The sequence below is a fragment of the Ovis canadensis genome, chromosome 3 (genome assembly GCF_042477335.2).
Source record: "Ovis canadensis isolate MfBH-ARS-UI-01 breed Bighorn chromosome 3, ARS-UI_OviCan_v2, whole genome shotgun sequence".
NCBI classification, from domain to species: Eukaryota; Metazoa; Chordata; class Mammalia; order Artiodactyla; family Bovidae; genus Ovis; species Ovis canadensis.
Window position 1 is genome coordinate 176,308,667 of NC_091247.1, and position 13,153 is coordinate 176,321,819.

The following is a 13,153-nucleotide window of genomic DNA, read 5'->3' on the forward strand; positions in this document are numbered from 1 at the left end:
GATTGAGTCAGGACCATTCAAAGGTCTGCCACCTTGACTGGCACTTTGTATCTCAGAAGCCTGAGAATAAATCCTCCCAACTCTAACTCCCAGCGCTCACCAATTTAAGAGTGAGCTTACATCAACGTATACAATAAGTAAAATATCAAGATCATGGGCTTTGAATGGGCGTCAGACATAACTAAACTTCATATCCAAGCTGTATGACCTTGGACAAATGATTTAACGTCTCTAAAATGCAGTTACCTTGTGAGTGGACACCGTAATACAAGCCGAGATCCCCTGCACTGAAGGACGTCTCGCGCCAGCCATTGCAAGCTGCTGCTGCAGCCTTGCTCTCAGCTCTTCGGGATGGACTTATAGAAGAGATCACATGGTCCAAGACCACGCCCCTCCCCGCCACCGCCCCAGGTGTGGCTCCCAAAGGCGCTTCTTAATAAACGTTAAGCGCACCAAACTCCATCTCAGATTCTGCATCCCAGGAAACCAAACCTGTGACGCTCATTTAAAAACAAACAAGTGGATGAAAACCCCAACAGGCAGTGATTTTATAGATTCATTCATTCAACAGCATTTATTGGGCCAAAGTGTTTTAGACGCTAAGAATACAGCAGTGAACAAAGATGACCAAGTTTAAGAAAAGAGCTCATGAAAAGCTTTAAGAGGTTGAAATCAATTTTTAGCTATTGCATTGATTGAGCTTCCAAGGTGGATGTAGTGGTAAAGAATCTGCCTGCCAATGCAGGAGACACAAGAGACTCGAGTTCTATCACTGGGTGGAGAGATCCCTTGGAGTAGGAAATGGCAACTGCTCCAGCAGTCTTGCCTGGAAATTTCCATTGACAGAGGACCCTGGTGGGAGTCAGTCAGACACAACTGAGCACAGCATGCATGCATGCATTGTTGACTACTTGCTATTAAAAAAAAAGAGAATATTACTTCCTTCCATCCTCACTCCCCTATCTGCCTAGCTTTTTCGTTTTTTTAATTTAAGCTTATAATATTTCTATTCTGTTCAGAGACCAAAAAATACTTGATTGTCAGTCTCAGTAGGTCTCAGGTGTTTGAGCCTAATTCCCCTATTGGTTTCCTTCTTTTCGTCCGTCCTGTTCTTACACTACCCTAGGTGTGCATGTTGTAGGAAATTGTTAGGCTAAAGTCCTAGTCACCTAGACACTTTATGCAGTCATTTCTGCTTTGTGGTTACAAACCACTGTAGAGTCTCTCTAACACCCCAAGGTCATATGCCTGACCTGTGTAATTATTGGGGTAATTTACACAGCTCAGCTATGTAATCACTGGGGTCCTATGACTCTAAGTTCTAACCAGCAGATGGGGCACAAGTTTTGCTGTTTTTCTCAAATCCCACAAACCTATGGCAGTTTTCTGTGACCACTTCAGTGCTCACTACATAAAGCAGGACACAGGTCCTTCCTCAGAGACTCATTAATATATTGACTCTCATGGCTTCCTCTAAACCCTCCCAGCATCAGAAATCCATTTCTATTCTAGGGGTTTGAGAAGTTAGCTGTTACCTTCCAAGATATTTTGACTCTGTCAACCAAGAGGTTAGATTTTTGACTCAAAAGTCAAGAAGAAATTTATTTTTTTTCTCTGGTATTTGTGGAAGCATCTTTTTTCTAAGCTAAAAACACCAAACGCTTAATTATTTGAATGTGAAAGAAGAGGCAAGTAGTCAATCAAATGCTCCAGGGAGTGGAGAAGATCATTGGTTAAGTTTTCTGAATATCTTCTTTACTTGATCACTTCCCCTGCAGACGGCCTCCTTGAGCCAGCCTCTTACCTCTCTGTTCATGCTAAATTGCTTCAGTCATGTCCAGCTCTTTGCAACCCCATGGGCTGTAGCCCATCAGGCTATTCTGTCCATGGAATTCTCCAAGCAAGAATTCTGGAGTGGCTACCATGCCCTCCTCCAGGGATCTTCCCGACTCAGGGATCAAACCCTTGTATCTTAGGTTTCCTGCATTGGCAGACAGGTTCTTTACCACTAGCGCCACCTAGGAAGTCTCCATCACTCTCTCATACCATTTTTTTCAGTTTTGTCTTTGCCTGGGTATCCTGACTTCCACCCATGCATGACTTTAGCAGGAAGACAAATCTATGTATTTATCTTTCTCCTATTGCTTGTCTGTCCGTCTCCTTCACCTCTCTCCTACCGGTTCTCTGTCTACCTCCACAGCTGGCCCTATTTTAAACTGCAGTGTACTTTTCCTTATTTACTGAAATATCATGTGTCCTACTCTAAGTATGTGAATAGGAGGATTTATGTTCTTCACTTCAAAACTTGAGATATGTTTAGATCTTGTCATTATACTCTGTAATCAAGAGACTTTGAATTACAAGAAAACTCTCCCCGAGCCCACAGAGTGGAAGAAAATGTAAATTTTATCTGATAAGAAACTTGCATCTTGAATGTGCAAGGAACTCTTATAATTCAATAATAAAAAGATATATAAGCCACTGGAAAATGAGCAAAAGGTCTCAATAGACAGGTCTCCACAGAAGATGTACAAATGGCCAATAAACAGAAAAAGATTCTCAATATCGTTAGCTATCAGGGAAACTGCAAATCAAAATCGCAAGATACTATAGCTATAATCAAACATATAGTTAACAGCTGTTCATCAGGATATGGAGAAATTGGAACCCTCACGCATTACTGATAGAAATGTAAAATGACACAACCACTCTGAAAAGAGTCTAGTTGTCCCTCAAATGGTTAAGTATAGGGTTACCATATGACCCAGGAGTTCTCCTGCTAGTATATACTTAAGACAAATGAAAACACGCATCCACACAAAATCTTGCACACAGCATTCAGATTAGTGTTATTCATAATAGCCTAAAAGTAGAAGCAACACAAATGTTTATCAACTAATGTGTGAGTAAATAAAATGTGATATAGCCATACAATGGAATATTGTTAGACCATAAAAATGAATGAAGTACTGATGTATACAACATGCATTAACCTTGAAAATTATGCTATGTGAAAGAAGCCAGTCACAAAAGACCACTGTGGTCACAAAAGGCCACTGTGGTCACAAAAGACATACTGTGGTTTTTAAATTTTCATGTGATTTCATTTATATGAAATTTCCAGAATAGGAAACTCTGTGGAGACCAAAAGGAGATTAATGATCGCTTAAGGCTAACAGTGTTGGGAGAAAATGGGGATGGACTGATCCTTCTGGGTGATTAAAATGTTCTAAGATTTTAGTTGTCCAATTCTGTGACTATAAAAATATGAAAATACAGAAGTTATGAACTAGATTAGAAGAAACAAGGGATGAGAGAAAAAGTGACACCATTCATCTAATAGGAGTTAAGAGTTACGGAATAGAGAAAAGGGGAGATGGGGGGAGATTAAAAGGGAGAACAGCCAAGAAATTTCCAGTATTAAATATGCTACTGTCTATTTTCACATACAGTCTTAATTGCTTAAAATATAAAGTATTCTTCCAGTGACAAAAGTACTACATGTTTATTTGCTTACACATTTATAACCTACACATAGTACATAGGAAGAGTCCTTTGTGTGGTAGGGTGGAAATAACTTTCCATAAAGGCTGATAACATTAATTATATTCAATTTGACATTTAGTCCCTAAGAACAGACACCTGCAGACACCTGTAGAGTTTAATCATCAAGTTGAAATATCAGAAATGCCATCATGTTTTTACATTATAATGTTCAACCTCCTCAAGTTTTTTTTTTACAAACAATGGGCATGTAACTTAAGTGTGAAAGTGAATTTTACAGTTATTAAATTATACAGCAAATTTTCAGTAACTAAAGCGTCATGCAGTTAGTTGACTCTGTATCAACAATCATTATTGGATGAAACTCAAAATTTCCTATAAGGATCAATACAAAAGCTACTTCCTCCATCTCAACCACATCCCTGTCCCATGTTACCTACATTGTGGACAGACACTCATTTTCTATACTTTCTGGAGTTATCATAAATAAAACAAAATTATGAAACTTTCATATTTGTATATTAATATTTCCCTTTCCTAGTGCATGTTAATATTGAAAACCATGTTGCAAAATGAAACTCTTTTAAGAGTTGTTTTCATATTTATTCACAATTCTACAGGCCTTAATATTTTCAAAATGCTGTGAAAAACATATGGTTATTATTCTGCCTCATAATATTCCATATGCTAGAATACTTTATCCTCACCTGTAGATGAGAATAATCAGATAAGTCAAGGCCATTTCCTAAAGGAACATAACCAAGGTGTGTGACTTCAGGATAATAAAGATTTCGACGTTAGCCTCCAGGGGAGGATTTCTTGAACTCAACACTATTGCTATCTGAGGCAGGATCATCTTTTGCTGTGGAGGAGATGGCGGCTCTGTGCATCATAGAACATTCAGCAGCATCTCTGAATTCTATCCACTAGATGCCAGTAGCACCTCCTCACCAGCTGTGACAACCAAAAATATATCCTGATTCTTTCCAAATGTCACCTGAGATGTAAAGTTGCCCCATGGAGAACCACTGGTTTAGAGGGAAATGAATACATAAGCAACTAAATAGATGAATATACATGTATCCTGTTTTACATCCTACATATAAAATTTTCTTTTCTCTATGGAGTGAATGTGATTGGCCTGTAGCATTTTGATTCCTACCTATATTTCAATATTTCTATGGTAGATATCTTTTAGAGAAAGGAACTATCACCACATCATTACACTGAAAATTATTAACAGCTTAACTTTTTTCAAAACTAGCAATAACCTTTGTCTCAACTTTTGATTTCCAATCAATTTCAATTGAAATTTTAAGCACACTATTTGAGTTATTAAAGTGCCAAATGATCTGATACTCATACATATTTTTGTGAGGTAGGTATGTGTTTAGTGTTAAGTTCCATCATTAGAGATTAAGGATAAATTCAAGGTAATACAACTTGTTAGTGGCAAAAAAAAAAAAAGGCAACTTACATGGCTTTTTGCTCCCATTAGCACTTTTATGATTCAAAACAATTAAGAACACTTGATTTTTAAAAATTCATATTATATTAACATTTTACCTTCATTTGGTTTAACTCAAAGATTTAGACAAGATAAATAATGTTTAATACTTAATAGTAATATTACTTTTATTTCTTAAGAATTCCATCTGGTTCTCTCACATTTATAAAAGTAAAATATCTACAATTCCTAATGTCACAAAGACATATTTTGTTAAAACAAAGTAGACAAGAATCGAAGTAGTATCTCTCTCATTAAGAATAAAAAAAGTATATTGCATAACTCCTTGGCAGTCAGATAAGAAAAAATTATTTAAATAACTTAATTTTTATTTCCTAAATTAAAGCAGTCTATACATATGTGCATTTAGAATTATTATATAAATAACAATAGTTCAAATCACACTCACATGAAACAAGATTATATCTTTCTACTCATTAAAAAATTACAGAAAGGTTTACAAAGTTTGATATATGCTTACAAACATGTTGATTAAAAGTAACAACTTTACTTATATAAAATATATGAATATATCATTAATTTAAATGTATAAATCTCTTTGTTTTAGATTGTTATTTCCTATTTTTTTAATTTATTAATGTTTTTAATTGGCAACCTCTAAATGTACACAGCATAGTCACCTAAGTATCAAAAAATAAGCAAAATTATCTAATTATAAAATATTTTAATGTACCTAAATATTTCACACATTATTATTTTAAAACAGTGTGAAGCTAAAAAAAAAAAATCCTTCTAAACAGTATCTAATGTGTGAACTATAGGAAAAAAGTAAGCTATTGATGAAAGCCCATAACCAAAGTCTTAGCTAGAATCGTAGCAAAAGAAACAAAATAAACTTTGAGATTGCTACTTGAAATTTTAAAACATGGAACATAGCATATATTCAGTAATTCCAGAACACTAAAGAAAAATAATAATATTTGTCTATGTAATTTAGCTTTTCAACCAGGTGGATATACTGGAATTCAGTATGTCTAAGCATTGTTGTTTAGTCACTAAGTCATCTGACTATTTGAAATCCCATGGACTGTAGCCTGTCAGACTCTGTCCATGGGATTTTCCAGGCAAGAATACTGGAGTGTTTTGCCATTTCCTTCTCCATGTCTAAGCACGAACATTCAGTCACTTCAGTCATGTCTGGCTTTTTGCGACCCAATGGCATCTGGTCCCAATCACTTCATGGCAAACAGATGGGAAAACAGTGACAGACTTTATTTTGAGGGGCTCCAAAATCACTGCAGATGGTGACTGCAGCCACGAAATTAAAACACGCTTACTCCTTGGAAGAAAAGTTATGACCAACCAAGACAGCATATTAAAAAGCAGAGATATTACTTTGCCAACAAAGGTCTATCTAGTCAAAGCTATGGTTTTTCCAGTAGTCATGTATGGATGTGAGAGTTGGACCATAAAGAAAGCTGAGCGCTGAAGAATTAATGTTTTTGTTTGTTTGTTTGTTTAGTTTTTTAGTTTTTAAATTTTAAAATCTTTAATTCTTACATGCGTTCCCAAACATGAACCCCCCTCCCACCTCCCTCCCCATAACATCTCTCTGGGTCATCCCCATGCACCAGCCCCAAGCATGCTGCATCCTGCGTCAGACATAGACTGGCGATTCAATTCTTACATGATAGTATACTTGTTAGAATGTCGAATTGATGTTTTTGAACTGTGTTGTTGAAGAAGACTCTTGAAAGTCCCTTGGACAACAAGGAGATCCAACCAGTCCATTCTAAAGGAAATCAGTCCTGAATATTCATTGGAAGGACTGATGCTGAAGCTGAAACTCCAATACTTTGGCCGCCTGATGCAAAGAGCTGACTCATTTGAAAAGACGCTGATGCTGGGAAAGATTGAAGACCGGAGGAGAAGGGGATAACAGAGGATGAGATGGTTGGATGGCATCACTGACTCAATGGACATGAGTTTGAGTAAACTCCAGGAGTTGGTGATGGACAGGGAAGCCTGGCGTGTTGCAGTCCATGGGTCACAAAGAGTCAGACACGACTGAACAACTGAACTGAACTGGACTCTAGTCCATCAGGCTCCTCAGTCCATGGGATTCTCCAGGCAAGAATACTAGAGTGTGTTGCCGTTTCCTTTTCCAGGGAATCTTCCAGACTCAGGCATCAAACCCGCATCTCCTGCCTTGCAGGCATATTCTTTACTACTGAGCCAGGTGGCAACCCATGTCTAAGTGTATGTACCTTTAAATTTAAATGATTGCATGTTAGTTGACTTTCAAAAATGCAGCTTAATAGTATTCAGTGGAATCTTCTAATTCCATGGAGCTTAATCATTTTTAATTCTGTGTATGTTCTTAGACCACCAAATCTATAAGTACCTAGTTGACAGTACTCTGGTCATTTTAAGGCTCATGGGAGGGAGTTTATATTTATAGGCTGGGATGCAGTGAACCAGGATCTGGGGTAACAGGATTCACACTGGGTGTCTTAAGACATATGCAAGCAAAAGGCAATAGAGTGAATGGGAAATTATGAATAGGAAGGCAAGCAAGCATGAAATGCACAACAAAACCAAAGTCAATGGGTCAGAAAATTGGAATCCAGATAAGAAGCAGAGTTTTAGAAAGGCAATATAAGCAGCCAGTGGCCAGGAACTATAGATAACAATCAAAAAGGCCTAAGAATAGATGTGTAGTACCAAGAAGGCCTTGATTATTGGGCCTATGTTCTGTCCCAAACAGGATGCTTCTTGATTACCACCCTCCTGAGCAAGAGCCCTGGGCTGATAGGGGTTGATGAGAAGCAAAGATTTAGTTAGCATAGACCCATTATTTCATTGCTCCCTAAAAACAGAGTGGAGGGAGAAAGGTCTTTTTCAATATCAATTACGATTTCAGCAAACTCTAAAACATGCTAGCACCAAATGCATGGGAAATATTTTTAATGATGCCCTAATATAAGAATATTCTTTTAACCATCAAGTACATGTTATATGTATGTATTAGCTTTTCAGCACATATTAGTCACAACTTTCACAACTACAGCTTCACTGAAATAAAAGAGAGTTATAGGGAAATGCTGATGCTGAAATTTTACCTCCAGAGTTGCATCAGTTAATGAGTGTAGAAAGTTAAAAAAAAAAAAAAAGTCAGGGCTTTGCTTAAATAAAATGATCCCCCAAAGTTCCCTCCAAAGTACTCATTATAGACCAAAAAAAAAAAATCTAAAACCTGATTCAAGTATTTTAGAAGACATAAAACTGGCACACTGCTTAAGATCATTTAGCGTCACAGCTGCTTCACAAACGAGTTCCATTGATCTTGCTGCTTTGATCTGTGCCATTCAATTCAAAATGGTTGAAGGCAGGATTATCAGTTCCACCATCTTCTACTGGATGAGATTTATAGCCTAAAACTTGCTTCTTCTAAAAGAAAATGTTAACATGATGATTAGAAAAAAGAAACTGTTCATTCAACTCAATAATTATCGCTACTACTTTTCTTTCTCTAAATCTTATTCACAGTCTACTGAAGCAGAGATAAACAACAGAAATAAATCATTTTAAAGAGGAAGGCAAATACCTTCCTTGTCCATCAGAGTTCCAAGGAAAATCTGAGGACTAACAAGTATTCTATACTGGTGATAAAAGCAGTCTTAAGAATTTAAGGAAAAAGAAAGCCAACTCACTTTCTTAAAAATGTCAAAATTAGATAAAAAGTCCTCTTTGGTTAGTAGGAATCTGCAGTCTATGTTTTGTTTTCTTCCTCCTGGAAAACAGACATTATTTACATCATTAAAAAGATATCTGTAACTACCCAGTGATGGACCATCATACACACATTTAACTTGAGCACATGCACTTTTATGCACTTACAAAATACAAAGAGTCTTTTAAATAGTGCTGGAGACTCAGCCCACCCTTTTTCTTCCTTCAGTCAGTCCCAGATTCTGCAAGCCTCTCACTGGGATCAATATGAGTCTAGTGTTTAAAGATAAATGAGATGGCTCTTGAATGTAAGCCAACTGCCTCATCCAGTATTAGCTAGGGAAGAGTCATCTGGCCCAATACTGGTAGGAAAACTGGTTTAAAAGCATTCTTCATGTTCTATCAATAAAATGTCAAACCATCTACCTCTGCTTCAGACAGCAGAGTCTCCCTTCTTTAATCTGGTAGCTATGAATGTATGAAGAAATATAGGGAACTGTGAATTGTTGGATAAACTATTCAAATGAAAACCAATATGGTTATCAGAATCAAAACATTTAGCAGGGGGGAGGAGCAAAGAGAGTATTATGACACTCCCATTTTTTAAAGAAAAAAATGAGTTGAAAAAGACCAAAAGTCAAATAGTAAAAGATGTTTGTTCCAGATCTGAATGGTTGGGTTACTGGTGAGAAAAGTTTAAAATCTGTCTTAAAATATATCACAACAGATAAGAGAGTAAACGTGCCATGCTGGGAATTTTGCTTAGGAGAATAGCATAGTTCTTTTTGAAAAGAAAGAGAATGGTTTAAACAACTGTTTGCGAGGTAACAGATATCTACAAACTATATTATAAACTTACAATAATTACAGATTGTAATGTCTATAATAATGACAAGTATATAACGTTAATATAACAATCTGTTATATTGTCATTATTAATATAATTTTAATTATAAATGCAAGTACCAAAGAAGTATCAAAGACAGTGCTATCCAGATGCAAAAAAATCAATGAGAAGTGGTAGAATTCTACAAAGTGGACACCATGCTGGTAGATTTGTAGCATAAAGCAGACATCACACATACTTGGATGAAGTATGGGATTTCTAACTGATTATAACACATTTGATAAAGCAATGGAGCTTTCTGCCCCTTGTTTGGCTGCTCTGGATGTGTACATGTGAGGGAACATAGGAAATTAGGGAGCCCAGCTTTTCTCCCCAACTCCACACTACTGCTCAGCTCCAAACCACCACGACTGCTCACCTGGATAAGTGCAATAGCCTCTACCCGCCCTCCTTTCCTTACAGACTACTCTCAAAACTGGATCAGCACGCTCCTTTGAACATTATTGGAAAAGTATTTATAAAAATACCCCGTGTAGTAGACCTAAAAGACATAGAGATGGAAAATAGAGAGAAGAGATAAGAAAATCAGAGGGGCTGTCCAAGTTTAAAACATTTGACTAACAGGAGTTTCCAGAAAGAGAAAATCGAAAATGGCAGGAAATTATAAAAGAAATCATGTAGGAAAGTTCCCTGGAACTGAAGGATATAGGTCTTCAGACCCTCCTGAGGGTTTAGGGCAGGACAGTCATTGTGAAATGGGTCACATGTAAACAGCCAGTGCACGACAGGGCACTGCTATTCTGAACAGCAACGAAACAAGTCAAAGAAAAGTAAGACAGGCTCCAGGAACAACAAAGCTACTCTCAACATAGGATCCTCTACTCACATTATCAACAATTATCAAGCAGATATGCAATGTTTCCAAGATCTCTTGTCCACCTTTTCTCAAGAACATGCTATAGCATATACTCCATTCAGTTAAGGGAGTAAACAAGAATTAGGAGAAATGCGATCCAGGCAGCGGAGCATCCAGCACAGGAAGGAGACAAGGGAATTCACAGAACGAGGGCAAAATGGAGTCCCAGGATAATGGTTCTAAGGCAGTCCCAGAGAGCAGCGTATACCATGTGTATTATTGGTTTGATTTTATTTAAAATGTATTTTTTTAAGCTTACAGACATCTGAAAAAAGCCTTCACACTATGTTTAGATATAAAGACCATAATTAGATATAAAGACTACTCCTTACATGTATACATATCTTCTTTCCAGTTTACAAAGAGCTGGTGCAAGACAATGAGAATATCATGGCACAGGGATATTATAATGGTATTTGTAAAACTCCTAGCATTGTAATAGCTACACACAAGCATTTTATTTTTATCTGACAGCAACCTGTGAGATAGGCAGGTCAATTGCTATTACCCTCATCTTATATGTAAGATAGCTAAGGCTCAGAGTAGCTATGGAGCAGCTATACAGACTTAGAGTTATAAGTTCATGCAGCTGGTAAATGGCATAACAGATTCAAATTGAGATGGGTTTTCTGTTTTCAAGACTAGGCCCTAAAATTTCCCATGAGTAAAATGGAACAAATAATTGAACTAATAGTATTTTACTATTTTATATAGTATAATAACATAAATAGCTATAAAACAGATATAGTAAAAACTAATACAGTGGTAAATACAGCAATACTAAATAGAGCAATGATAATACTAAATAGAGCAATATTAATGTTACCTGTTGATACACTGATAAGCATTCCCACAAATAATGTTACCAAAGTTCCAACAGTGCTGAAGTATAGATATGATAAAGAATACCAGTTATCCATCAGTGGAGTCCTAAGAAAGAACAAAAGCATAACTGTAAGGTTTTATGCATGCTACCAGTAACTAAGAGTATGTATCAATAAGCCTCATGGCAAAGTCAGAATATAATACTTAATCATGTTTCTAATGTCCAAATTTGCTGTCCCAATTTTACCTTATTGGATCAGAAATTAAGTGTGACCTAACCTTTGAGTCTGAGTGAACTCCAGGAGCTGGTGATGTACAGGGAGGCCTGGCATGCTGCGATTCACGGGGTCGCAAAAAGTCAGACACGACTGAGCAACTGAGCTGAACTGAACCTTTGACTGTGTGGATCACAATAAACTATGGAAAATTCTGAAAGAGATGGAAATATCAGACTACCTGCCTCTTGAGAAACCTATATGCAGGTCAGGAAGCAACAGATAGGATTGGACATGGAACAACAGATTGGTTCCAAATAGGAAAAGGAGTACATCAAGGCTGTATGTTGTCACCCTGCTTATTTAACTTATATGAAGAGTACATCATGAGAAATGCTGGGCTGGAAGAAGCACAGGCTGGAATCAAGATTGCTGGGAGAAATATCAATAACCTCAGATATGCAGATGACACCACCCTTATGGCAGAAAGTGAAGAGGAGCTAAAAAGCCTCTTGATAAAAGTGAAAGAGGAGAGTGAAAAAGTTGGCTTAAAGTTCAACATTCAGAAAACAAAGATCATGGCATCTGATCCTATCACTTCATGGCAAATAGATGGGGAAACAGTGGAAACAGTGTCAGACTTTAATTTTGGGGGCTCCAAAATCACTGCAGATGGTGATTGCAGCCATGAAATTAAAAGACGCTTACTCCTTGGAAGGAAAGTTATGACCAACCTAGATAGCATATTCAAAAGCAGAGACATTACTTTGCCAACAAAGGTCCGTCTAGTCAAGGCTATAGTTTTTCCAGTGGTCATGTATGGATGTGAGAGTTGGATTGTGAAGAAAGCTGAGTGCTGAAGAATTGATGCCTTTGAACTGTGGTGTTGGAGAAGACTCTTGAGAGTCCCTTGGACTGCAAGGAGATCCAATCAGTCCATCCTAAAGGAGATCAGTCCTGGGTGTTCATTGGAAGGAGTGATGCTGAGGCTGAAACTCCAATACTTTGGCCACCTCATGAGAAGAGTTGACTCAGTGGAAAAGACTCTGATCCTGGGAGGGATTGGGTGTAGGAGGAGAAGGGGACAACAGAGGATGAGATGGCTGGATGGCATCACCGACTCGATGGACATGAGTTTGAGTGAACTCTGGGAGTTGGTGATGGACAGGGAAGCGTGGCGTGCTGCTATTCATGGAGTCGCAAAGAGTCAGACACGACTGAGCAACTGAACTGAACTGAACTGAACCTTGATCTCATAACACCAATAATGTTTATTATAATACTAATGTCCATGTTTATTCATTCTGTTCATGTTATTCATTCAACTCTGCTTTGTGTCCCAGGCACTGTTCTTGTCATTGAAAAGTCTGCCATTGAAAAGGTGGACAAGGGGGTTCCTGCCCTCAGGAAGTTTACATTCTAAAAGAGATATGTAATGATTAAGTAAACAAATTAATAAACATAATAATTCCCATTTTGATTGTAGAGAAGAAAGCGTTTAAATGAGATATTAATATCAAAATGAGAAATTAATGTCAAAGATACTTCAAAAATTCCACGAATTTTGGAAATTAAATGTCCACTTTTAAATGATGTCTCCTGGCAATCTTGATTCCAGCTTGTGATTCATCCAGCTGGGCATTTTA

The 13,153-nt window shown here is 37.2% G+C and overlaps 1 protein-coding gene across 1 annotated transcript in view; it reads right to left on the bottom strand.

Moving 5' to 3' along the window:
* Positions 1-7,911: 7,911 nt before the first annotated feature.
* The window catches only part of SLC5A8 (solute carrier family 5 member 8), a 68,504-nt gene continuing 63,262 nt past the window's right edge, over positions 7,912-13,153 (bottom strand). The window contains exons 13-15 of the mRNA XM_069585152.1: positions 11,294-11,397; positions 8,686-8,765; positions 7,912-8,422 (exon numbers count right to left, since the gene is read on the bottom strand). Of these exons, the coding sequence (XP_069441253.1) occupies positions 8,297-8,422; positions 8,686-8,765; positions 11,294-11,397 (310 nt within the window). The 3' untranslated portion in view covers positions 7,912-8,296. The remainder of the gene's footprint in view (positions 8,423-8,685; positions 8,766-11,293; positions 11,398-13,153) is intronic.